The sequence below is a fragment of the Condylostylus longicornis genome, unplaced genomic scaffold, assembly GCF_029603195.1.
Source record: "Condylostylus longicornis isolate FDR11 unplaced genomic scaffold, ASM2960319v2 ptg000286l, whole genome shotgun sequence".
Classification (NCBI taxonomy): Eukaryota; Metazoa; Arthropoda; class Insecta; order Diptera; family Dolichopodidae; genus Condylostylus; species Condylostylus longicornis.
In genome coordinates this window covers 326,260-353,122 of record NW_026578250.1, presented here as the reverse complement: position 1 = coordinate 353,122, position 26,863 = coordinate 326,260, and the positions used below count along the sequence as shown (strand labels likewise).

Genomic DNA, 26,863 nt, shown 5'->3' with positions numbered 1-26,863 from the left:
ATTTTTTTTCTTTTTCTCTTTCAAATATTTTTTTGTTTTTTGCTTTCTTTTTATATTATATAAAATATAAACAACCTCCATTTACTAGTATAATGAATGGTATCGCATAAAAAAAAAACAATAATCAAATTAAAAGAGGCGGGATAGGGCGGGAGTGAGGGATCCTTGAAATAAGAGGCATTTAAAAAAATAATTTATTTAATTTTTTCCCATTTTTGTATATATATATAAAGAATCATTGTACATACCATTTAATATATATATATATAGTTTTTTTTATTTATTTTCTTTAATAATTAAATTCCAAAAAAATATTTTGTTATATTTTTTTCTAATTTTCATTTTTAAATATGTGTTAATTTTGTTGGTTTTTTTCAAATTTCAATTCTTTTGTTTATTTGTTTTATACAAAAATATAGTAATAATTTATTTTTTTTTAAATAATTAATAAGATCTTTGTATACAAATATATTTTAGTTTCGTTTTTAGCTTTTTTATAATATTAATATAAAACACCGTCATTTTATTTTTGTTCTTTTTTGTTGCTGTTTTAATTTTTGTTATACTTAATATGTTTTACGTAAAATAAAAAGATATGATAAATTGAATCCAATTATATTTTTACTTTTCTTTTATTTACATAGGTTTCGTATTTTACTCTAACTCATTCTTTTTTACTTTTTCGTTTATTTAAAAATTACTTTATTATAATCAATCAACTAAATATCTTTAATAATAAATGAAGTCCTTTTTTATATAATTATTAATATATAAAATATATTTTTTTTTCTTTTCTATTTTTATAATATAAAAAAACATTCTTATATACATAAACATACAGATTATTTATTATTCATATATATTACTTATAATTCATATATATGTAATTTTATAATTAAAAAACAACAAGATTAAATATTCTAATTAACTTAATTTAAAAAAAAAAATTTCAAATTTTTTTAAATACACACTTATGAATCTTTAAATACACACTTATGAATATAATGTATATATGTATGTGTAGTTATTAAATAAAATTTAAACTTATAAGTATATGCATGTATATTTATGTATTACATGAAGAATATATTTTTATTTTTTAAATTTACATGCTAAAATTTTTTTTATATAAATAATTTTTTTTTAAATTTTTGATTTACCTTTTTTTTTATTTTGTTTTTCTTTAATTAATAGGATTAATTTTATATTAAACTCAACACATTTTATTTTCTTACACATGCATAAATGTAAATTTACATTTTATAAATTAAAAAAAAAATTAAAATAATTATAGGACAAGAAAATATATCACTTAATATAAAAAAAAATTTAAATATATATTTTTTTACATCTCGGTATATAAATACGGTATAAAATTTACAATATTTATGTTTTTAACCGGTTGCACGTTAATGAAATTTTAAATAAGTAAAAACATTTCCGTCGATTTAAACCGAAACAATTATACAATGCCGTCTTTACAATTTGAATGCAAAAACTTGTTTTTGAAATATTTAAAATTAGTTTTCATGGTTTTGTGACAGTTGCCTGAACCCGTCATACCATTCGACGGCTATATGTCAAGTTTATAATTGTACACACAATGGCGAAGTATTTTACTTTACTATTTTTCTGAAAACGTATTAAAAATAAGGTTTTGGCTTTGTAAGGAAGCTAACAAAAAATTGTTAAGCCAGTTGAGAGATTCTCTAAAAACTTTAAGAATATATGGCAGTCTATCGTTTATTAAAACTACAGTTTTAATTACTCACAAAACAACAACTCTCAACCGGGCGGTTAATATTTAATTTTATGTCACAGGCAAAAATCCCTGGCATAGTGCAAATTTGTATTGAATATAATTGTGCCGCGGCGGCGGTCACCACCGTGCTGGCAACTTACAAAAATTTTACTAATTTTAAATAAAAAATTATAAAAAGTGCCACAACATTTAAAAACAATTAAAACTTTACCTAAATAATAGTGATTTATGAAAAACATTGTCGTATTAGTGTTTTAATCTCAAAAAAAAAACAAAATCAAAAACATTTTGAACAAAAAATATAAAAACAATCATTATTTATAATTTAAGATACGTTCAATACAAAATTTGAAATATAGGTGTGTTCAACACTGAACTCTTGAAAAAGATGTGTTCGACAAAAAATTTTTTTTGACAACGTCAAAATCGGTTTCAAACTTTTTGACAATGTCTAATTTGGGAATAAAATTTCAATTGGAAACGACTTTTAAACTAAAACATTGTCCGTTTTTACTATAATATAAAATTTTGTTCTTGTGTGTTTGAAAACAACTTTAAAAAAGGACTGTAGTAGACGTGGTGGTGTACCCCATGGGCACACAAAATAGGTTCGAGCTCCTTCGTTCACTTGAGGGTGACGAGGCGGGTATTTTCAGAAAGAAACGAAAATCCAGACAGGAAATCACAAATGATTTTCTGAATTTCCCCGTACTGGGCATGAACTCGAGCTGTAAATCAAGCGAGTTAATAAGGTACATTACCGTGAAGACCCAAGACGAAAAACGACCCATCAGAACATACAAAATCTTCCTTGTAACTAAATTAATTCAAGGTGTTAGCAATTTGGCAAAGCCCACCTTCAACAGGGAGGGAAATCTTGTGATCGAGGTGCCAAACAAAATTATCGGAGAAAAGTTAATAAAACTGGACAAGTTAGGCGACATACCAATCACAGCAGAATATAATGAAGGTCTCAACACCTGCAGGGGAACTTTCTTCTGTAGATATTTAATCTTTATGTCCGATGACGAAGTACTCCAGGGGCTCAAGGAAAAAAATAACGTTTTAAAATCTGGCGATTTAAAAAAAGAACTGAAGTTGGTGGATGCACAAAGGAAGTGTATTCAGGCTTGATCCAGGTAACCTTTGACTGCCTTGAACCACCAAAGGAAATCAAGGTGGGTTTCCTTATAGTACCAGTACGAAAATACTACGTGGCACCCATGAGGTCCAGTATGTGCCGAAGACTTGGATGTAAAAAAGTTGCAGACATAAGAACTACAAAAGACACAAAGCGCCACTCCTGGGTCAATATTACAAGACTCCGCCTGGGATGTACCATGTTCTCCCATGGACATCACTTTACGGGCGCAAACAGACTGATACGCACCGCATGCGGAACCTCATACACAGTTGAACCTATACTAACAACATGCGAAACAACCAAACCTTGACCATATCCAAGACCAGGCGCAAATCACACGTTTACTGAAGGCACACAACTTATGGAACAACATCTAATGTACATCACAAATCAACAATAGCAACACGCAATATCATCGTCTACTCATGCTTTGAAAGTTAAGAACTAACTTTACGCAATCTCATCGTTTTTCTTTAAACTTAGTAATTCGACCCAAACACCTTTGGTGAAGGGTCCAGCAAATTGCGGCCGACATTACATGGACAGCCACAATTAATAAAAATAAAAAAAAAAAATAAAGATGAATGGACTATAATTGGACGCATAACCGCCAAATTTTATGTAGCTAACTCTATTCTGCTTTTCAAATATATCATATTACCTTTTTAGGTTGTATAGAAACTAATTGAACCTGTCAAGCCACTCTATAAAAACTTTAAGGAACTTATCTTTCAAGATTGTTGCTAGCCGAACCTGTTAAGTCATACCACAAAACTTTCAAGAAAACGTTTGACCTATAACTGAACACATGATTGACAGTTCCCATGAATCTAGCCTTATTATTTTCCCGAATATTTAAAATTAGTTTGTGGAGTTGTATGACAGCTACCAGAACGTATCAATTTATTCCAGAGAAACACCAACGATATATCTGGGGTAAAGTAGGGCACACGACTGCAAAATTTAATGCAGCTAGGTAGTGTACAATCTTTTCAAACCTGTCAAGCAACTTTATAGAGACCTGAGTGATATGTCTGATCTACAATTGTGCACGTGACTGCCAAGAGTCATTAATCTCATATTATTATTTTTATGAATATTTAAAATTAGCTTTTAGAGATATATAGTAGCTTCCCAACCTTGTTAGGCCATTGCACAAAAACTTCAGGGAAATATCTGGGTTGTATATATAATGCTCATAAAAATTATTTAAGAAAATTTTACTTTAAAATTTTTCTGCAACCGAGCTATTAAAAGTCTAAACATATATATGTATAATGTTTATATGTATACATATAAACATGTATATATATATATATATATATATTATATTATATTATATAATATATATATATATATATATTATATTATATTATATATGTATATATATGTATATATGTATATATATAATATTATATTAACTATAATTTTACACACGATGGCGATGTCTCTTACTTTACTATTTTTCTGAATACGTAAGAAAAATAAGGTTTTTGGGTTGTAAGGGTGCTACCCGAAATTATATAAGGGTAAAAAAACTTTAAGGGTATATAAGCTATAATTGGACGCATAACCGCCAAATTTTATGTAGCTGTCTTTATTCTACTTTCAAATATTTAATATTACCTTTCAAGGTTGTGTAGAAACTACTTGAACCTATCAAGCCACTCCATAAAAGCTTTTAGGAACTTAGCTTTTAAGATTGTTGGAGAGCTACCCGAACCTGTTAAGTCATACCACAAAAATTTCAAGAAAACGTGTGACATACAACTGAACACACGATTGGCAATTCCCATGAATCTAGCTTTATTATTTTCCCGAAAATTTAAAATTAGTTTTTGAAGTTGTATGATAACTAGTCAAAAGTGTCAATTTATTACAGAGAAACGTTAACGATATATCTGGGGTAAAGTTGGGCACACGACTGCAAAATTTCATGCAGCTAGGTTGTGTACGATCTATTCGAACCTGTTAAGCAATTTTATAAAGACCTTAGTGATATGTTTGACCTACAATTGTGCATGTGACTGTCAAGAATCATTTATCTGACATTATTACTTTTACAAATATTTAAAATTAGCCTTTAGAGATGTATAGTAGCTTTCCAAACTTGTTAAGCCATTGCACAAAAACTTCAGGGATATATCTGGGTTGTATATATAATTTTCCTAAAAAATTATTTAAGAAAATTCTACTTTAAAATTTTTCTGCAACCGAGCTATTAAAAGTCTAAATATATATATGTATAATGTTTATATATATATATATAAACATGTATACATATATATATATATATATAATATTATATTAACTATTATTGTACACAAGATGGCGATGTCTCTTATTTTACAATTTTTCTGAATACGTCATAAAAATAAGGTTTTTGGGTTGTAAGGGCGCTACCCGAAATTATATAAAAACTAAGGATATATGGGCTATAATTGGACGCATAACCGCCAAATTTTATGTAGCTAACTTTATTCTACTTTCAAATATTTAATATTACCTTTTAAGGTGGTGTAGAAACTACTTGAACCTGTCAAGCCACTCCATAAAAGCTTTAAGGAACTTAGCTTTTAAGATTGTATGAGAGCTACCCTATTCTTATTTTTCTTTCTATGCTTATTTTTCTTATTATTCTTTTTTTTTGGAGAGCTACCCTATTCTTTATTCTACTTTCAAATATTTAATATTACCTTTTAAGGTGGTGTAGAAACTACTTGAACCTGTCAAGCCACTCCATAAAAGCTTTAAGGAACTTAGCTTTTAAGATTGTTGCAGAGCTAACCGAACCTATTAACTTATACTACAAAAATTTCAAGAATACGTCTAGCTTTATGAATCTAGCTTTATTATTTTCCTGAAAATTTAAAATTAGTTTCTGGAATTGTATGACAACTAGTCAATTTATTCCAAAGAAACATCAACGATATAACTGGGATAAAGTTTGGCACACGACTGCAAAAATTTCATGCAGCTAGGTTGTGTGCGATCAATCTGAACCTGTCATGCAATTTTATTAAGACCTTAGTGATACGTCTGACCTACAATTGTGCATGTGACTGTGAAGTGTCATTAATCTGACATTATTATTTTTACGAATATTTAAAATAAGCTTTTAGAGATATATAGTAGCTTTCCAGCCTTATAAGGCCATTGGCCAAAAACTTCATTGATATATCTGGGTTGTATATATAATTTTCCTAAAAAATTATTTATGAAAATTCTACTTTAAAATTTTTCTGCAACCGAGCTATTAAAAGTCTAAATATATATATGTATAATGTTTATATATATATATATAAACATGTATACATATATATATATATATATATATATATATAATATTATATTAATTATTATTGTACACAAGAAATTATATAAGGGTAAAAAAACTTTAAGGGTATATAAGCTATAATTGGACGCATAACCGCCAAATTTTATGTAGCTGTCTTTATTCTACTTTCAAATATTTAATATTACCTTTCAAGGTTGTGTAGAAACTACTTGAACCTATCAAGCCACTCCATAAAAGCTTTTAGGAACTTAGCTTTTAAGATTGTTGGAGAGCTACCCGAACCTGTTAAGTTATACCACAAAAATTTCAAGAAAACGTGTGACATACAACTGAACACACGATTGGCAATTCCCATGAATCTAGCTTTATTATTTTCCCGAAAATTTAAAATTAGTTTTTGAAGTTGTATGATAACTAGTCAAAAGTGTCAATTTATTACAGAGAAACGTTAACGATATATCTGGGGTAAAGTTGGGCACACGACTGCAAAATTTCATGCAGCTAGGTTGTGTACGATCTATTCGAACCTGTTAAGCAATTTTATAAAGACCTTAGTGATATGTTTGACCTACAATTGTGCATGTGACTGTCAAGAATCATTTATCTGACATTATTACTTTTACAAATATTTAAAATTAGCCTTTAGAGATGTATAGTAGCTTTCCAAACTTGTTAAGCCATTGCACAAAAACTTCAGGGATATATCTGGGTTGTATATATAATTTTCCTAAAAAATTATTTAAGAAAATTCTACTTTAAAATTTTTCTGCAACCGAGCTATTAAAAGTCTAAATATATATATGTATAATGTTTATATATATATATATAAACATGTATACATGTATATATATATAATATTATATTAACTATTATTGTACACAAGATGGCGATGTCTCTTATTTTACAATTTTTCTGAATACGTCATAAAAATAAGGTTTTTGGGTTGTAAGGGCGCTACCCGAAATTATATAAAAACTAAGGATATATGGGCTATAATTGGACGCATAACCGCCAAATTTTATGTAGCTAACTTTATTCTACTTTCAAATATTTAATATTACCTTTTAAGGTGGTGTAGAAACTACTTGAACCTGTCAAGCCACTCCATAAAAGCTTTAAGGAACTTAGCTTTTAAGATTGTATGAGAGCTACCCTATTCTTATTTTTCTTTCTATGCTTATTTTTCTTATTATTCTTTTTTTTTGGAGAGCTACCCTATTCTTTATTCTACTTTCAAATATTTAATATTACCTTTTAAGGTGGTGTAGAAACTACTTGAACCTGTCAAGCCACTCCATAAAAGCTTTAAGGAACTTAGCTTTTAAGATTGTTGCAGAGCTAACCGAACCTATTAAGTTATACCACAAAAATTTCAAGAATACGTGTGACCTATAACTGAACATATGATTGGCAGTTCCCATGAATCTAGCTTTATTATTTTCCTGAAAATTTAAAATTAGTTTCTGGAATTGTATGACAACTAGTCAATTTATTCCAAAGAAACATCAACGATATAACTGGGATAAAGTTTGGCACACGACTGCAAAAATTTCATGCAGCTAGGTTGTGTGCGATCAATCTGAACCTGTCATGCAATTTTATTAAGACCTTAGTGATACGTCTGACCTACAATTGTGCATGTGACTGTCAAGTGTCATTAATCTGACATTATTATTTTTACGAATATTTAAAATAAGCTTTTAGAGATATATAGTAGCTTTCCAGCCTTATAAGGCCATTGGCCAAAAACTTCATTGATATATCTGGGTTGTATATATAATTTTCCTAAAAAATTATTTAAGAAAATTCTACTTTAAAATTTTTCTGCAACCGAGCTATTAAAAGTCTAAATATATATATGTATAATGTTTATATATATATATATATAAACATGTATACATATATATATATATATATATATATATATAATATTATATTAATTATTATTGTACACAAGATGGCGATGTCTCTTATTTTACAATTTTTCTGAATACGTCATAAAAATAAGGTTTTTGGGTTGTAAGGGCGCTACGCGAAATTATATAAAAACTAAGGATATATGGGCTATAATTGGACGCATAACCGCCAAATTTTATGTAGCTAACTTTATTCTACTTTCAAATATTTAATATTACCTTTTAAGGTGGTGTAGAAACTACTTGAACCTGTCAAGCCACTCCATAAAAGCTTTAAGGAACTTAGCTTTTAAGATTGTTGGAGAGCTACTCTATTCTTATTTTTCTTTCTATGCTTATTTTTCTTATTATGCTATTTTTTTGGAGAGCTACCCTATTCTTTATTCTACTTTCAAATATTTAATATTACCTTTTAAGGTGGTGTAGAAACTACTTGAACCTGTCAAGCCACTCCATAAAAGCTTTAAGGAACTTAGCTTTTAAGATTGTTGCAGAGCTACCCGAACCTATTAAGTCATACCACAAAAATTTCAAGAATACGTATGACCTATAACTGAACATATGATTGGCAGTTACCATGAATCTAGCTTTATTATTTTCCTGAAAATTTAAAATTAGTTTCTGGAATTGTATGACAACTAGTCAATTTATTCCAAAGAAACATCAACGATATAACTGGGATAAAGTTTGGCACACGACTGCAAAAATTTCATGCAGCTAGGTTGTGTGCGATCTATCCGAACCTGTCATGCAATTTTATTAAGACCTTAGTGATACGTCTGACCTACAATTGTGCATGTGACTGTCGAGTGTCATTAATCTGACATTATTATTTTTACGAATATTTAAAATAAGCTTTTAGAGATATATAGTAGCTTTCCAACCTTATAAGGCCATTGGACAAAAACTTCATTGATATATCTGGGTTGTATATATAATTTTCCTAAAAAATTATTTAAGAAAATTCTACTTTAAAATTTTTCGGCAACCGAGTTATTAAAAGTCTAAATATATATATATATAATGTTTCTATATATATATATTTATTTAAGAAAATTCTACTTTAAAATTTTTCTGCAACCGAGTTATTAAAAGTATATATATATATATATATATATATATATATATATATATATATATAATGTTTACACACATATATATATATATATATATATATATATATACGTGTGTGTATGTGTGTGTATGTATATATATATACATATATATATAATTATATTAAGTGAAATAAAAAAAATGTATACCTTTGAAAATTTAAATTTTTTTTTTTGTTATATAAAATATTATGGTAAAAGTATTTATAATGATTGTAATCAAAGTACATAATAAAAATTATAATATGTTAGTTTTAGGTACAACAAAATAGTTATATATACGTATAAATAGATTAATAATAAAATTAATAATAATGTGTAAGTAAAATTTATTCAAATTTAGTAAAATTTAAAAAAAATTTTTTTTAAATACTTTTATATTTTTTTTTTAATTTATTGTGCTTACTGTGAATTTGTATTAACAACATTCGTTGTACCAAGTATCATCATACTTTTAATATTAGCCACTTCTGATTCTAATCTTGCTAATTGAGATTTCAAATGTATATTTTCTTCCTTATCACTTATCACAGAAGATTTTTTTATATGTCCATTACTATTATTATTATTCACATTATTGTTGTTGTTATTACTACTATTTAGATTTTTGCGTTGATGATGTAATGTCCATTCAGTTGTACCAATTGATATACCAGAATCTCTTTCATCACTTGAACCTTCATTATCCCATGGTGGACTTGATTGTGATGATGGTAAATATTCTTGTTTAATATGCTGTAATGCTAATAGTGCTGTTGCTGCATCCTTATCACCCAAATGAGATTTATGACGTAATTTAAGTGGCAAACTATTATGTAAATCAACAGCTGTTACTAAATTGTCACCACATGTTTCATTATCGTCATCATTTGATGTATTCGATGATACATTACAATGTGATAAATAATCACATGGTGATGTTGAACCACCGTTATTATTATTATTATTATTATTATTATTATTATTATTATTATTATTATTATTATTATTATTATTATTATTATTATTATTATTATTACTATTATTATTATTACTATTATTACTATTATTATTATTATTATTATTATTATTAGTATTATTATTATTTTTATTATTATTATTATTGTTATTATTATTATTATTATTACTATTATTATTATTATTATTACCACGGTTATTGATACAAATATTTGTATTATTATTTATTTCATTCATGTTAGAACTGTTATTGTTATTACCCATGTCATTGTTATTAACATTACGACGTGATAAATTCAATACATTATTACCATTTAATACAACACCATGTATTGATGCAGCAGCAACAACAGCAGCTGCTGCTGATGCAACTGCTGCAGCTGCAACAGCTGATGCTGATGTTGGTGATGATGATGAACCAGATACTGATGACGGTGATGATGATAATGATGATGACGAACCGATAATTAATGATGTTGGGCTATTACAATCAATATTTGTTGTACCTGCTGCTGTTGATGATGATGTTGTACCGGGTGTTATTATTTTTGATGATAAATTAATTGTATGTTTCATTATATCATTGTATTCTCGATCATGTATATCGTGATGATGTTGAATATGATAATGATGGTGATGATTTTGATTATTATTATTATTGTGGTGTGAAGATAAATGTGGTGTTGTTGTTGCTAATTCATCAAGACCATATTGTTCAATATAAGGTGGCGGATTATTATTATTTCCTAATGTTATATTTCCATTATTATTGTTAATACCATTATTTCTTATTTCTCTTGTTGATGCAGTTGACGATGATGATGATGGCGAAGATAATGAAGGTGTTGCAGAGCTGTTATTATTACAACTAATTAAAGTACCATTATTTAAATTATTTTTAATTATTAATTTCGGCGATGACATCGCACGATTTAATATTGATGATGTTGATCCAGTTGGTATATCAATTTGATCATTTGATAATAAAATATTATTTGGATTAATTATAGTACCAGAATTTGTTGTATTATTACCAGAGAATGGTAAATGTCCAGACAAATGATGATGATTTGTATGTGAAAATATAGAATGATGATCATATGGCGATGTGGATGATGGTGTTGGAGCAGAAGATAAATTGCCATTATTACTACTGCTGTTAATGCTGTTATTATTTGAATTTTCATTTCTTTGATCAAATATTGGACGGTGATGAAAACTATTACGTTCCAAACGTCCACTAATATTCGATGATGAATTAGAATTATTTTGATTTCCATTATTATTGTTGTTGTTACTATTATTATTATATATATGATGACAGATATTATCATCATGATGATTACAATTAGTATGATGAAAATGATGATGATTTGATTGTAATTGCTGTTGCTGATGATATATTACTTTATTTTTATTATTATTATGATGATGAGAATAACTTGTTGAAGAAGTACTGTCACAAGATAGTATACTTTGATGTTGTTGCAGTGGATGTGGTTGATTTGAATGTTGTTGTTGCTGTAGTCCAGGTGAAGTTGAATTACTATTATTTAAATTCTTTTGATTTATTGTTGTACTTGTTGAATAAGAACGTGATGATATATAACCAATAGGTGAATTTAGTTGAGATGATGTTGGTTGATTTTGTAAAGCTGTTGATAAAGATGATGATGAAGAAGAAGAGGATGACGATGAAGATGAGGAAGATAATATATTTGTAGTATGATTTAATAAAGATGATGTTGTTGCTGTTATCGAGCTACCAATTGGAATGTTACTATCTCTTCCACTATTATTATTATTATTATTATTATTATTAATATTATTATTATTGTTATTATTATTATTATTATTGTTATTATTATTATTATTATTATTATTATTATTATTATTATTATTATTATTATTATTATTATTATTATTATTATTATTACTATTACTATCTATTAAAGAATTTGTTTGTAATGATGGTTGTATAACAGATGTTAAAATTGGACTTGATGATAATGGATAAATAATTGTTGGTGGTACTGTATTTGATATTTTAGCACGTTTTGTAATACTTAAAACTTGTTCACTTGTTGGTAATGTTGCTAATATTTGGTCAACGCTAACTAATTTTTCACCACATATATTAAATTTATCTCTAATGGCATCCAATTGAGCTTTAAGAACATGATTCTCTTTTGTTAACTCAACAACACGTTGTTCTAATACCATATCATTAAAACGTCTTTTTTCACGTGAACGTTTTGCTGCTTCATTATTACGACGTCTTCTATCCCAATAGCTCTCATCTTTTTTATTATCTGGTATAAATTCCCGTTGTTTACGTTGCGTAAATAAATCTTTACGTTTTAATTGATTCATTTCATAATTACTTTGTGAATAGCTATCATGTTGTGGTGACATAGGAGACATAGGTGATCTCGGTAATAATAATCCATGTCCTTAATTTTACAACAAAAATTAGAAATTAAAAAAAAAAATAAAATTAATTAAATATGCATAAGATATGATCAATTATTTGCAAATAGATTATGTAATTCCAACCTCATTTCTAATACCCTTAAGAGAACTTTCGACAAACCCTTTTACTTTCTTTTCCCTCCCATTTTTATATCCTTGTTTGTAGTTTTGTCAATTGGAGTGACTGTACCGATCCTCTTCCGAGGATTCCAATGTAATTTCTAATACTCTTAAAAGAATTTCCGACAAACTCTTTTACCATCTTTTCCCTCCCATTTTCATATCCTAGTTTGTAGTTTTGTGAATTGGGGTAACTGTACCGATGTAATTTAAGGCATTTGCTAATGAAATCTTTCAAGACCAAACATCCTTTTAACACGAATCAGTGCGAGACTCCGCAAGGCACCCTCTCCCACCCAACGCGGATATAAAACCGCACAACCTTCCTCCCGTCATGGATCAACGTTTGAAAGAAGGTGTGCTGGGATCATCTCTAGTAATTCATTCCACATCCTAAAAATATCAAATGTACTCTATGTGAGGAAACCTTACTCTAACATAATTACGTAGCTCTAAATTCCATTTACATTAACAAAAAAACCCTCTTTTTATTTGTAAAATTTTTATATCTTTCTAAAAAATTTACCTGAATTTGATCCATTTGAGTTACCATTAATTGATAACGCTGGTGAATGTGTCATACGCATATTTGATATTATTCCTGAGTCACTGTTATTTAAATTATTATTACTATTACTTTTATTGTTATTTGTATTGTGTGTTGGTGATGATGATGAAGTATTACTATTACCACTATTAATAAATGGTGTTCCTTTCAAACTGTTATGAAATGATAACGGTGTATTAGAATAATTTTGAGCTGGTGTTTCTCCGTTAACAGGGGAACTAGAATGATGTTGGCGGGCGACAAACTCCGCCACCATTATTTTTTCTCTTAAAACATCTGCAATAGATAAAAAATAAAAATTATTATAAAAAGGAGGTGCATATAACCATATATTTTTTTATAACATTTTTTTTAAAATTATTATGTTAAAAAAATGAAAATTTTAGGCAAAGACGCATATTTCTAATTTTTTCATTATTTATCTAATCAAATTAAACAATTGTGTTGACATAAATATCTTTTTTCATGTGTTTAAGTCATTTTTCGATCATCAATTTCATCTATTTTATATTTTAATTCAACAATAATTACAGCAACAACAATAGCAAGTTATAAATGAACATACTAGAAAAGTAAAAAACTCTAAGTCACTCACAAACTATGTTATGTAGTAAATTACAAATATAATATCAAGGCTAAAGTAGATAATAATTTAAATATAAGCGATTATGAAACAATAGTCACAATTGTTAAAGAGAATGAAAATTATAGAAATGAAGATAAAGAATTAAAGTTCTTAAAATATCAACTCGATGGAAATTTTTTCATACAACTGCAGAGCAGATGGGTGACGTAATCAAAGGAATGAGTAAAGACAGAAAAATTAAAAAATTTTTCTTCTCGAACAGGACCCGAACCAGTATTCTACCACTTTCTAGGTCGTTCTACCAACTGAGCTACAGATGTATGGAGAAATTGCCGACGAATTGTTCTTCACATTGCTTTATACTGTAATCCACATAATTAATAAGTATTGTTTACATTCAGATGCTACGTGCAATTTTTCATTTGAAACACACAATCTTAAGAACATGTATAAATAGGTATTGTGCCTATTACACTAATATACTGACTTACTAATACAACATGCAGTTGTTTTAATTAATAAGTATTAGTAATCATGTAAATATAAATTATTTTTAAAATAAAACATAAAATGCTACCAAAATATTTAACAAACAGATAAATTTATGTCGAAAATGTACACAATTACTGTTTAAGAAATATTTTTATTTGGGATTAAATTTGTCTAACAAAACTAAAACACAAAATATGTTACTGCATAACGATCTTAAATTGTTAAATAATCTGCTCTTTACTTTAGAAAGTAACAATTATATAAAAAAGTTTAGGAGGACCTTAATTAAGTACATAATTGAAAAAAGAACCGACTTAGTACCAAAATAAAATTTTAGATAAATAAGTGTTTATGACAAAATATGTATTAAGTTTAATAAAAAGTTTTAAAAAAAGTGATTTAATTTGTTAAATTAAAAAAGAAACATATATATAATAGTATTTATACTTAATAAAAACAATAATCAAAATAAATAAACAACAACAACATTAACAGCAGCAAAAGCAACAACAACAGCAGCAAAAACAAAACATATATATATATAATAGTACTAATACTAAATAAAAACAATAACTAAAATAAATAAAGAACAACAACACAACAGCAGCAAAAACAACAACAACAAAATTAATGTAAAAAAAGCCAAGAAAAGTAATCTAATTCAAAAACTAATTTTTGCTTTTTTTACCCTAAAATTCTTTTGCAATCTCAAATTATTCTTAAGCTGAGCTCACGTGTCGAATTTCCCACTTAAATTTCTATTAATTACTTTTCGTAATTCAAATATAAAAACACAATTATAAAAATTTATGTATCCCGTTCATATAAAATGTATGTAGAATGATAATAGATGCGCAATCATATATGTACATATGTATTTCGAATTTTATTTTTATGTACAATTTGATATCATTACATGTAATGACATATTAGTAAAAATGTTATAAAATGTCTAAATACCCAAGTATCTACCGATTAACTATTATAGTTACAATTTTTATAATAATTTCGGATGTATATATATATGTACATATATATAGATTTTTTTTCAATGTAATAGTTACACATGTATTTTAGATTATGTACAATAAATAAGCTTTCAGGTGACACATAATAATTGTATATGCATAACAACTAAAGAAAACATGTGCATTTAATAAAAAATTTATTGATACAACAGTAAAGAACACGTGCATAATGCAAGTAATACTATTTGTAAAGAACAAGAAGAAAAAACAATCATTTCGTAATACTATGTTCTTTTTCTCTTTTTTTCTGTTCGCTTGTTTAACTTTTTTTGTAAAAGTATAAGAAAACAACAGTTCAGTAACATTTTTGTTAAATAAAAATGATGAGGATGATGATGATAATGATAATCATTGAAAATTTTATATTATTATACATGCATATATATGTACATTTATATATATGTACATAAAAATGTAATTAAAATTATATTGAGATTTAAATAAAGTCACGTTCTATTGTCGTATATTTTTTGTATATAGAAAAATAAGAATGCATATATATATTGTTTTTGAACAGTATATATGTATATAGTTTTGTTATAGTTTTAGTTTAAATGTTTTCAAGTGTATATGTACTTACATATATTAAATTATATATGTTCTTATCTTAAGTTATACAAATATTTCAAAGAATATAATATAAACTCAAAAAAAATCTTCTATGAACTCTATATACTCGAGGAATTCGACCGATCTTGATCATAAATTAATTCTGCACGGTTTTAAAACAAAACGTCTCTATTGCGACTTAAGACATTTTTTTTTCACTATACTTTATATCCTGCACCTTCGTGAAGGGTATATAAACTTTGATACGAAGGTTGTTTTTAAAATTTGTTGAAAATGTTAACCTAAAAATGTTAACTGCTTTTTAGGATGACTATTGTGATAACAAATTAATAATAGTTAAGATTTATGCTACTTAAAATCAATAAAAATGAAAAATAGTCATAATTTTTTATAAACTTTGATACGAAGGTTGTTTTTAAAATTTGTTAAAAATGTTAACCTAAAAATGTTAACTGCTTTTTAGGATTACTATTGTGATAACAAATTAATAATAGCTAAGATTTATGCTACTTAAAATCAATAAAAATGAAAAATAGTTATAATTTTTTGAGTTTACACATTTCCTTAAGGCTTTTAAAAACTGGACAAAGAAATGATTTTTTTTGCTATAAAATATCATAAAAGATATTTTAATGTTAATTGGCTTAAATAAAAACTACAGTAGCTGGACAAAATCATGTAAAAAGAATTTTGAAAGTTTCAAAAAAATTCATGAGAAATTTTCGGGACAAAAAAGTAAAAAAATTGGAATTTTCCTAAAGTTCAAATTTTTGTATTTCCGAAAAAACATGTAAAACCAAATAACCCGCTGTCCTTTATTTAAAGCCTTCTTAAAGCTTTTTTAAACAATTTGTTTGGAACTCTTATCTTTTTTAGAAAGAAAGTAATAGGCAAAAAAACATAAATATGTAAAATTTCGCCGAATTTTCTTAAAATCCCTGTTCCGAACAAAAATGTTACCCATTTTCGACCCTCTTACCAATGGTATATATTGTTGTATACCTTTCTGAACCACTCTGTATAACCTTATATAATATATTCTTGTTCAGTGTGAAATTTTGCGTTGATTTAGACGTGTCGTCCGTCGGATCACACGAAAACTCGAAAACGAAGGCCCTATTGTAACTAGACCCACTCGGGTAACGGATTCTACTAGCTGCTATACAACTCAAAGAGATTATTTTAAATATTTCAAAAACAAATAAAGGTATAATTATGAAATATTGTATATGTGTGCCCAATTACATTTTAAATATATTCTAAGAATTTTGATGGAATGGCTGCACTGGATTGGGTAGCTGTAATACAACTTAAAAAACCAATTTTATATATTCGGAAAAATAATAAAGCTAGATTCATGTAACTTGGCAGTTACGTGTACAATTAGGCGTAATCCCTGAAGTTTTATTTAATACTGCAAAAACTATTTCTAAATATTTCAAAAACGAATTTTTCAAGGTGCTGGGTATAATTCAGCCGGTTCAGATCGACTGAAACGTTTTTACTTGTTTACAGCTAATATTACACAAATTATTTTTTATTCATTATCATTCCAGGTTCTGCATATTTATCTTCCATAATATATATAAAAATTATAGATAGAGAATAAAAACGAGCAATTATAACTTTGTTTTTTACCGATCGCATTTGTATACAATAAGGTAGATTATTGTATACAAATGAGATTATAGGTATAAACGCTTACTGTACGCACTTTTTGTGCTTTTTGTGCTAGTCAACTTAATACTCAAACCCGTGGCTTTTTGGTGTTTGCAACATTTGAAAAATGCTTATGGTTTCATTGCAATAAATAGTTAAAAAATTGCATTTTTGAGACTTTGAGAGGCTTCAACTTTGAAGGGGAGACATATGTAAAAATTTTCTTCTACGACAGTAAGTTTCTAGTAAAGATCTACGTACATATAAAATTTCAGCTTTCTATCTTCAAGGATGTAGAAGTTTTGTCAATGGACGAACGGACAGACAAGCGCACGAACGCACGGACGAACAAAGTGAAAGTAATAATAACTTTTTTTCAAAATTTTTTTGGAAAAGTAATTAAAAATGAAGACATTTGGGTTAAAGACAGCACTGATTATGGGAGATAATGTAAAAAAGATAAAGAGAGAGAGACAATACGATGTCCTTCTTAAATTTTTAAATGCATATAAGTACTAAAAATTTTATCTAAAAACAAAATTTCATAAAAATTTACAATTGAAATTAGATGTAGAAAAAAAAACACGAAACTTACTTTCTTCTACGAAAGTAAGTTTCTAGTACTCGTAAAGATCTATGTACATAAAAAATTTCAGCTTTCTATCTTCAAGAATGTAGAAGTTTTGTAAACCTGTCAATGGACGAACGGACAGACAAGAGCACGAACGCACGGACGAACAAAGTGAAAGTAATAATAACTTTTTTTCAAAATTTTTTTGGAAAAGTAATTAAAAATGAAGACATTTGGGTTAAAGACAGCACTGATTATGGGAGATAATGCAAAAAAGATAAAGAGAGAGAGACAATACGATGTCCTTCTTAAATTTTTAAATGCATATAAGTACTAAAAATTTTATCTAAAAACAAAATTTCATAAAAATTTACAATTGAAATTAGATGTAGAAAAAAAAACAAAAAAAAGAATAAATTTCTCCTGAATTATTGTAATAAAATAACTTTAACACTTAATGTTGTGTAATAAAATAACTTTAACACTTAATTTCGGTCTAAAAATTAAATGTTTTTATGTTTTTTATGTTATCCACAAATCATATTTAAAATAAAAATTTTATGAAAATAGTACGTACCGATTTTTATGAAAAAAGTACGTACGTACGTATATTATATAGGTACGTAAGTACCTATATAATAACACATGTTATATATTTTATTATGTTTTGATTAAAATGAGTTTTGTGAGCATAATGCGATAATGTTTTTATGTGTGTATATTGCATGTATATTGAATTGAATTCAATAAATACAAATAAAAAAAAGTTGTTTTTTTTGAGTTTACTAAAATTTTTATTTAAATGAAATATTAAAAAATAAGATGATAAATGCTAATTAATTCTTTTATATTTATAATCATAATTTATTAAATTAATTTAATTTTTTTTAATTTTATAATATAATTATATATATAATTACCATCAATATTAGTTTTTGTTTTAAAATAATTATTAAGAGTATTATTATTTTTTTTATTATGAAAATTTTGTGGGAATAATTTGTATGAATTTAAATTATTACTATTACAATTATTATCACTATTATTATAAATCGTTGATGATGTAGATGTAGTAGTAAGAATATTTGGTATTATTCTAGAATTATTATTAATATTTGCAAATGTATTTGATTTAGTATCCTTAATGTTAACATTTGTAGTATCCATAATACATGAAGTTACCATTTTTTAAAAACAAAAAAGAATAAAGAACAGAATATTTATTTTATTTTTCTATCAAATTACTTTTGTCTGAATAAGATTTTTTAATCGTTATTCACTCAAATATTAAATTCTAATCACATTTTCATTATTTAATAATTTTTTTTATTTATGTAATTATAATTTATTTATTTAAATGTTTTTAATTAATTAAACCATTCATATAATATACTGTATCACATATATGTGTATGCATGAATTTTTAGAATAATTATGTGCTTTTTCTTTTTCTAGGACAATTTTTAAAAATTATTTTTTTTTCGTTTTAGAGAATTTCCCTGTTATTTTTTTTTATTCCAGAAATTTACTGTTAGTTAATATTTTATTCGTTTTCTAATTTATCCCAAGACAAAAATAAAAAAAGGTGTATATACATATAAAATAAGCACTCTTCCTAAATATTCTTAATAATTTTATTTTAACACACTTTTGTTTTTTCTTTTAAATGCAGATTTCTATACAACTAATGTAGAATTAAAATATTCTTTTTGTAATATTATTATTTAATTTATTTTTTTTTATTATATTATTCTAGTTGTTGTTTTTTTAATAACTTTTTTACTTTCGTATTTTTTGCGAAACGCGATCTGTTGTAGAATAAACAATGAAGATTAAAAAGAAATACGTCCGTTACAGACGACGGTTTGAAATAATTTGAATTTTTAATGAGAACTTTTCTTCTGAATAGCGGTGAAAGCTCTTTTTTTTCACTTTTTTTTTGCTGCTTTTAATTTTTATTGTTATTCTTTTTGCCTGCCTATGCCTTTTCTATATTTGTATTTTTTTTCTGTTATATTTTTTTGTTTCTTTTCTGTTTTTGTTTTTTCTGTTATTTCATTTTATTTTTATTTTTTTATGTTCTCTCTTTTGTAATATAACATAATAATTTTGAAATTTGTTTTTAGAAATTTTCCTTTCTGTTATATTATATTTTATTGTTGTTTTTTTATTAATTGTCCATTATTGTAGTTTTATTTTCTATTTGTATTTTTTCATAATATATTTTTGTGTTTGAATTTTTATACATGCATACACACATATGGAAAAGAAAAAAAGAAACTTTAAAATTTAGGGAAAAAAAAATATATAAGAAAAATACAAATGAAAACTTCTAATTCCCCAATAAATATTTTATAATATTTAAAAAACAAAATTCATACATAATAACAATTATTTTTTGGTATGGTTTATTAAATGTACTTTTATTATTACATTATTCTTATACATATGCATATGTGTATGAAGCTACATGCGTACAATTTATATGTTATATTATTAACAGATACATGTATACAATATAGATAATAAACTATGTAACAAGTGTGACCCAAATATTTTCCCTTTTATTACACATAAAGTATAAAATTTAGTAGGCCACTAAAAGTATGTAAATATTTGACATTCATTTTACGCTCTCATTTTCGATGCAATTATAGTTTACAATTTAAATATTTCTTTTTTTTTTATTTCCCATACTATATTAGCTCACAAATTCTCTCCATATAATTTAATTCTAGTTCAAAAAGATTGTGTGAAACTTGTAATATATGGATTCCAACATACCGCTTTCTAGGCAGGTGCTCTACCTACTAAGCTACAGAGGTATGAAGAAATTAGCGGCAAATTGTTTTTCACATTGCTTTATACTGTAATATACATGATTATCTAATATTACACTAATGATATTACTAATTACCAATACAACGTGTAGTAGTTTATCTCTATTATTAATTCTATAAGAATAACTAAGGAAATTTCTTCATACAACTGCAGAATAGATGGATGACGTAATCAAAGGAGCAAACATTATGGTATTGTGAAGACGGGAAATATTGCTATTGTAGTTTATTACATTATAGTTTGAATATATAGGCTTGCAGAACATTTCAGAATCACATTATTTAATCAAATTTAATCAAATAATTATACAAAACGTAAGATTTTATTTACAGCTAAATCTAAAAATTAAATTAAACCTTTTATATTAATCTAAAAATTAAATTGACTCTTTTGCGAATTAAATTAAACTTTTTGCGAATTTAATTAAACCATTTGCGAATTGAGTTAAACCTTTAGCGAAGAAAATACGTAATATTATGATAAATACATAATAATAGTGTACGTAATATTATACGAGTATGTATATATATATTTATGTAGGTGAACATGTGTATTTAAATTACATTAATTCCAATTTTACATTTATTCTTGCATAACCTGATCTTTCAAAAATAAGATAATCGTATTAAAGTAAAGCAAAAAAAACTTCCTTTTGAGAAAATCAGAATTATATTTTATTGATGCATAAATATTTTAGGGATACCTGTATTGATATTAATTTAGAAATGATTTTTTCTAATAATTATATCAAAAATTATTGAATTAGTTTTAGTACTACGTTTTTTATGATGTTATTAAGTAAATTTTCAACAATTGTTATTAAGTAATTTTAATTAATAAAAGCTATGATTTCAATACAAGTATCGCCAAAATATTTTTGCATCAATATAAGTAATATAATTCTGATTTTCGAAACATAGTTTGTCAAAGTAAGTACATACTTTGTTTTTCTTAATATTTTTTTTTGAAAACTCAAAATTTCTCGAACATTTTTCTTCTTGGTTTTTTATCCCCCACCCTTCATACAATCTTTTGCTTGAAGCTAATCAAAGAAGAATCCCTGAAATTATTCACCACCTTATGCGGAACACCCTGTAACGCCATACTGAATTAATAATAGGTATAGAACATAGGAATTAAATGTAAAAACGAAATATTGTAATGTAAGAATAATAAAAAAAAAAGAACAACAAAAAAATTCAGTATCACCACACTTTGTTTTTTATCTCTTGTATTTTTGTTTTATATTTTCTGTTATTATACCGGTACGAACGTATGTTCGAAGGGTATACTAAATTTACCTTACCGTTTGTAACGCTAAGAAATAACGGTCTTAGATATAGACTCAAGTGTATGTTTTTGATCAGCGTCGAATTCTGAGTCTTTGTCTGTACGTCCGTCCGTCCGTCCAAAACTACAACTCAAAAACTAGTTGAGCTAAGTTCACCAAATTTTCACAAATGATTTATTACAATAAATGCCAGAAAGCTATTTATATTGGATAAGATCAGGGTACTGGTTCAGGTAGCTGCCATACAACTTCAAAAGTTATTTGGCTATATCTCAGAAGCTATAAAAGCTGTGATATTGAAATTTCATACAAGCGAATATATTAGTAGGGCGGATATGTTTGATAAAATTCGTTGAAATTGCTTGGCTCTTTCTGGTAACTGCCAAACAACTTCAAAAGTTATTTGGTTATATCTTAGAAACTATAAAAGATGTGATATTGAAATTTCGCACAGGCCAATATGTTTGATAAAAGTCGTTGAAATCTTGGCTCCTTCTGGTAGCAGCCATACAACTTCTAAATTTATTTGACTATATCTCAGAAGCTAAAAAAGCTGTGGTATTGAAATTTCAAAGGAATAAATTAGTTGGGCCAATATGATTGACAAAATTTCTTTAAATTGCTTGGCTCTTTCTGGTTGCTGCCATACAACTTCAATAGTAGTTTGGTCATATCTTAGAAAATATTGAAAACACAGTACTGAAATTTTGCATAAATTAATATAGTAACTTAAGTTGTAGTCTGCCCCATACGTCAGCTATGCCATATTTATTCGCACATAGGATAGCAAATTCGTACGGGTATCACAGAGTTGACACGGTCAAATCCGTTTTTTCTCTTTTTTTTTTCTTTTTATAGAAGTACGCGGTGTTGGGATATTTTAATCGAGTAAATTGTGTTAGATTAGGCAAAATACAATGCCATTTTATGACAAATTTCAAAGTCTTGCTAGGTTAAAGGAATTTGGTTAAAAAACAAATAATTTTTATTTTATTCAAGTTACAACCTATAGATATGTAAATAAATGCAATCATTGTTCTAGTCTTAATATTCAAAACGAGAAGTAAAAAATTTCCAAATTGAAATCAGTGGTAATTGTTGAATAAAATAGATGTGATACATATACCACACATTGGACGCGTACTATAAAAAAGAAAGCTTTAGCACTTTTTTTTGCACAAAAATGCACTTGGAATAATCATTTATAAACTCAATGCAAAACTAAAATCCATTATACCAAATTTAGCTTTAAAAATACTAATATCCCAACACTGGTAGTACGTAACAATCAGTGATTGTGTTTTTTCTGTTTTATAAATTTACTATGAGTAAGAAGGACCCCATCATAACATAACATGTGAGACATACATGAGACATACGGTTTATGAACGTGCTTCTTCTTTATACTAAAAGGGAGAGCTTTTTCTTTTTCAATTTTTTATTTTTTTCCTTTTTTTTATTTTCTTATTATTTTTACTTAAAAAAGTAATATTTTAGATTTGTATTATCGAAACTCAAATAGAAAATATTTATAATAATTACTATACTATAAATACTAACTTACTTATTACCAGTAATAATGTAATAATAGCAAATAAAATAACAATAATATATATTAAGATTGTAAAATGTGCTTATGTACATGCATACGTAAATTTTTAAGGTTATGTAAGATTATAAAACTATAAAATATACTTAAAAAATACATTCTTAAAAAAAGTAAAAATAATAAAGATAACAATACCAAATAAAATTGACCCTGTCAACTCTAGGAAAGCATCATATGCAATTTTTTAACGACTTTTAAATGAAAATTATTGACCTTATTATATGCAACCTCATTAATTCAACACTTGTTTATTATATAATATTTCGAAAATAAAAATGTGTTAAAAACAATAGAATTTTATTTTTTATGCAACACATTTGATACCAACAAAAACAATTACCGGTTGATTGAGATACTGCAAATAGAAGAAAGGAAATAAAAGATATGTAACAAAATAAAAAAAAGGAAAATATAATTTTGCTATTCAGATTTGAAGATCTTTTCATTGCATTTTATACAATAATTTGAGTTTTGTGACGGCCCCAAATTTTCGCACGCCGTCTTTTCAAATACATTTGGTGAGACATCGGTTTGCCTGTGCACTCTCGTATGATAAATTTATTTAGACTGATATAAATTTCAATATTTATTTGAGTTTATTTTGATGCGAATCGAGTCACCAGGCTTTTCGAAGAAATCAGATTTTTGCAAATGGTTTTCTTGATAAAGATTAAATTACATTTTTCTCGATATACAACGAATCAATCGAGGGTTTTTTTGAATTTTGATGTTTCAACACTGATTGTTACAAAAATTAACTTAATAAGATAATTAAGTTATCTAATTAAATTAATTAACGCTGATATTTCTGAAAATAAAATTTTCAGAAATAACAGGGCTCGGAAACCGAAAATCCACTAAATCCTAATTTTATATTTTATACATTATCTAAGAAAATAATTGACAGAAGAATCTCTTTATACTTTTCTAAAAATATCGCAAAAGTTTTATGTATTTCTGACAAAATACCTGATGATATTTCTAATAAATTAAGTTCGTATAATACGCTATTTATTATGGTCCAGAGGGCATGGGGTTATAGACTACGAATAAAATTCCTAAAATGGATGAAAATAATTGAGACGTGCTACTCACTGATAATGGAATAATTTTATTAAGCGTACTAACTGCAAAATTAGCACATTTTGTGAATTTGAAATAAATATATTTATTACGGCATATCAATCTATAATTTTTAAAAATGTATATATGTACCTTTAAAAAGTATGTATGGGGTTTATGTCTATATAGTTAGTAAGAAATTTTCAATGAAATATCAAGGCAGTATGCCAGAATTTTACGTTCAGTTGCAAGTTAAACATAAATTATTAACAAGATGCAATTTTATTTTAAATGAATAAAATTTAATCAATTAAATTTTATATATTTTTTTAAGCCAATCCATGATTTTTAATTCTCTTCTGATTTTTCTCATTTAGCTTCTCGTTCTCCCTTCCTTCCTCTTTTTATAAAAATGTGATACCAATATTTTTTTTTAAAATATACTCAATTTACATAATGCATTTACACATACAAATGTCTATCTATATTTATATTTTATATATTTAATTAAATGAATTAAATCTTGCAATAAAAAAAGAGAAAAAAATGATTGCTTATAACTTAAGAGCAACAAACGTGAGTTTTAAAAATACAAAAACTTTGTATAATATTGAAATAACTTAGTAATCATAAATATTATTATACATTGGCATATATATTTACATATATGTGTGTACAATAAAACAACTAAGAACACGTGAATTTATTACATTGTTTATTATTATATGAAAATAAAAAGTGACGGCTAATTTAGCTATTAGTTAACTTTAAAAAAATTTTTTTTTTCCAAATCAAAACGTTTTGCCGTTAGCTTTTTGTTTTAATTGAGATTGCTCTTATAAAGCTTTAGATTTTCAAAGTATACTTTGAATAAAACTTTATAGCATTAATGACAAACAATTTTGGTTTATAATAAAAATAAAAAATCGTATGTGATCAGCACATAACCGACCGCAATGTTTATTGTCTAGTTAAGTGAAGAAAGTTTTACAGAATATTATAAAAATGTCTGTTAAATACTTTTTTCCAATTCGTAGGGCGTACCTGTTAAATACTTCTTTCCAATTTGTAGAGTATGCCTGTTAAATATTTCCTTTCAATTTGTTAGGCATTTGTAAGCTTATAGTTAAGATACCTAGAAAAATGTAAATTTGGTTCCTAGTAGAATTTCGCTTTGTGCAACTCGAATTCCTTGAAATGCTCGCCAGTTAGTTTCGGTAACAATCAGAACTCAAATATCAAATTTTAAGAAATTCCATCAATTCGTTCAGATCAGTTTCTGAGCCCTGATCTTTCCAAAAAAGTTATATGTTCATTGTTTTAACACCTCCAATTTAAATATTAAAGTTCAATGAAATCGGTTGATTATTTCTCTTTATATACGGAAAAATGTATATTTGACTCATAGTAAACATTCAGTTGCTTATGGCTGATTTCTTTCAAAAGCTCAGAGTTTTCGCGGATGGTCGAGTGAGATTTTATATGAAATTTCAAGTAAATCTGTTGAATATTTTCTTTATAATGATCAAAAATGTAAAACAGGCCCGCAAAAAAGTGCAGTTCACGAGGGCTGATATATCCCAGAAGTTTATCAATCCGTGTCATAGTCGAAATAAACTTACATGTAAAATTTCATCATAATCGATTCACCGAACCTGGAATACACGCGTGCACACACAGATCGACAGGTTGCCGAAAATAGTTTATTTACACTTTCCTACCATGGAGAAGTGCCTTTCCACCGAAAACTCGATATGCAAAATTTGTTGCCATCACATAACCTACCTATTGTAGACAAAATGCTG

At 26.4% G+C, this 26,863-nt stretch overlaps 1 protein-coding gene across 1 annotated transcript in view; it reads right to left on the bottom strand.

Annotated features, from left to right (window-relative positions):
* Window positions 1-20,454, bottom strand: part of LOC129616765 (uncharacterized protein DDB_G0283357-like) — a 28,205-nt gene extending 7,751 nt beyond the window's left edge. Inside the window, exons 1-3 of the mRNA XM_055532335.1 lie at window positions 19,176-20,454; window positions 13,308-13,625; window positions 9,639-12,642 (exon numbers count right to left, since the gene is read on the bottom strand). Coding sequence (XP_055388310.1) covers window positions 9,639-12,642; window positions 13,308-13,625; window positions 19,176-19,440 — 3,587 coding nt within the window. The 5' untranslated portion in view covers window positions 19,441-20,454. The remainder of the gene's footprint in view (window positions 1-9,638; window positions 12,643-13,307; window positions 13,626-19,175) is intronic.
* Between the last annotated feature and the right edge of the window lie 6,409 nt (window positions 20,455-26,863).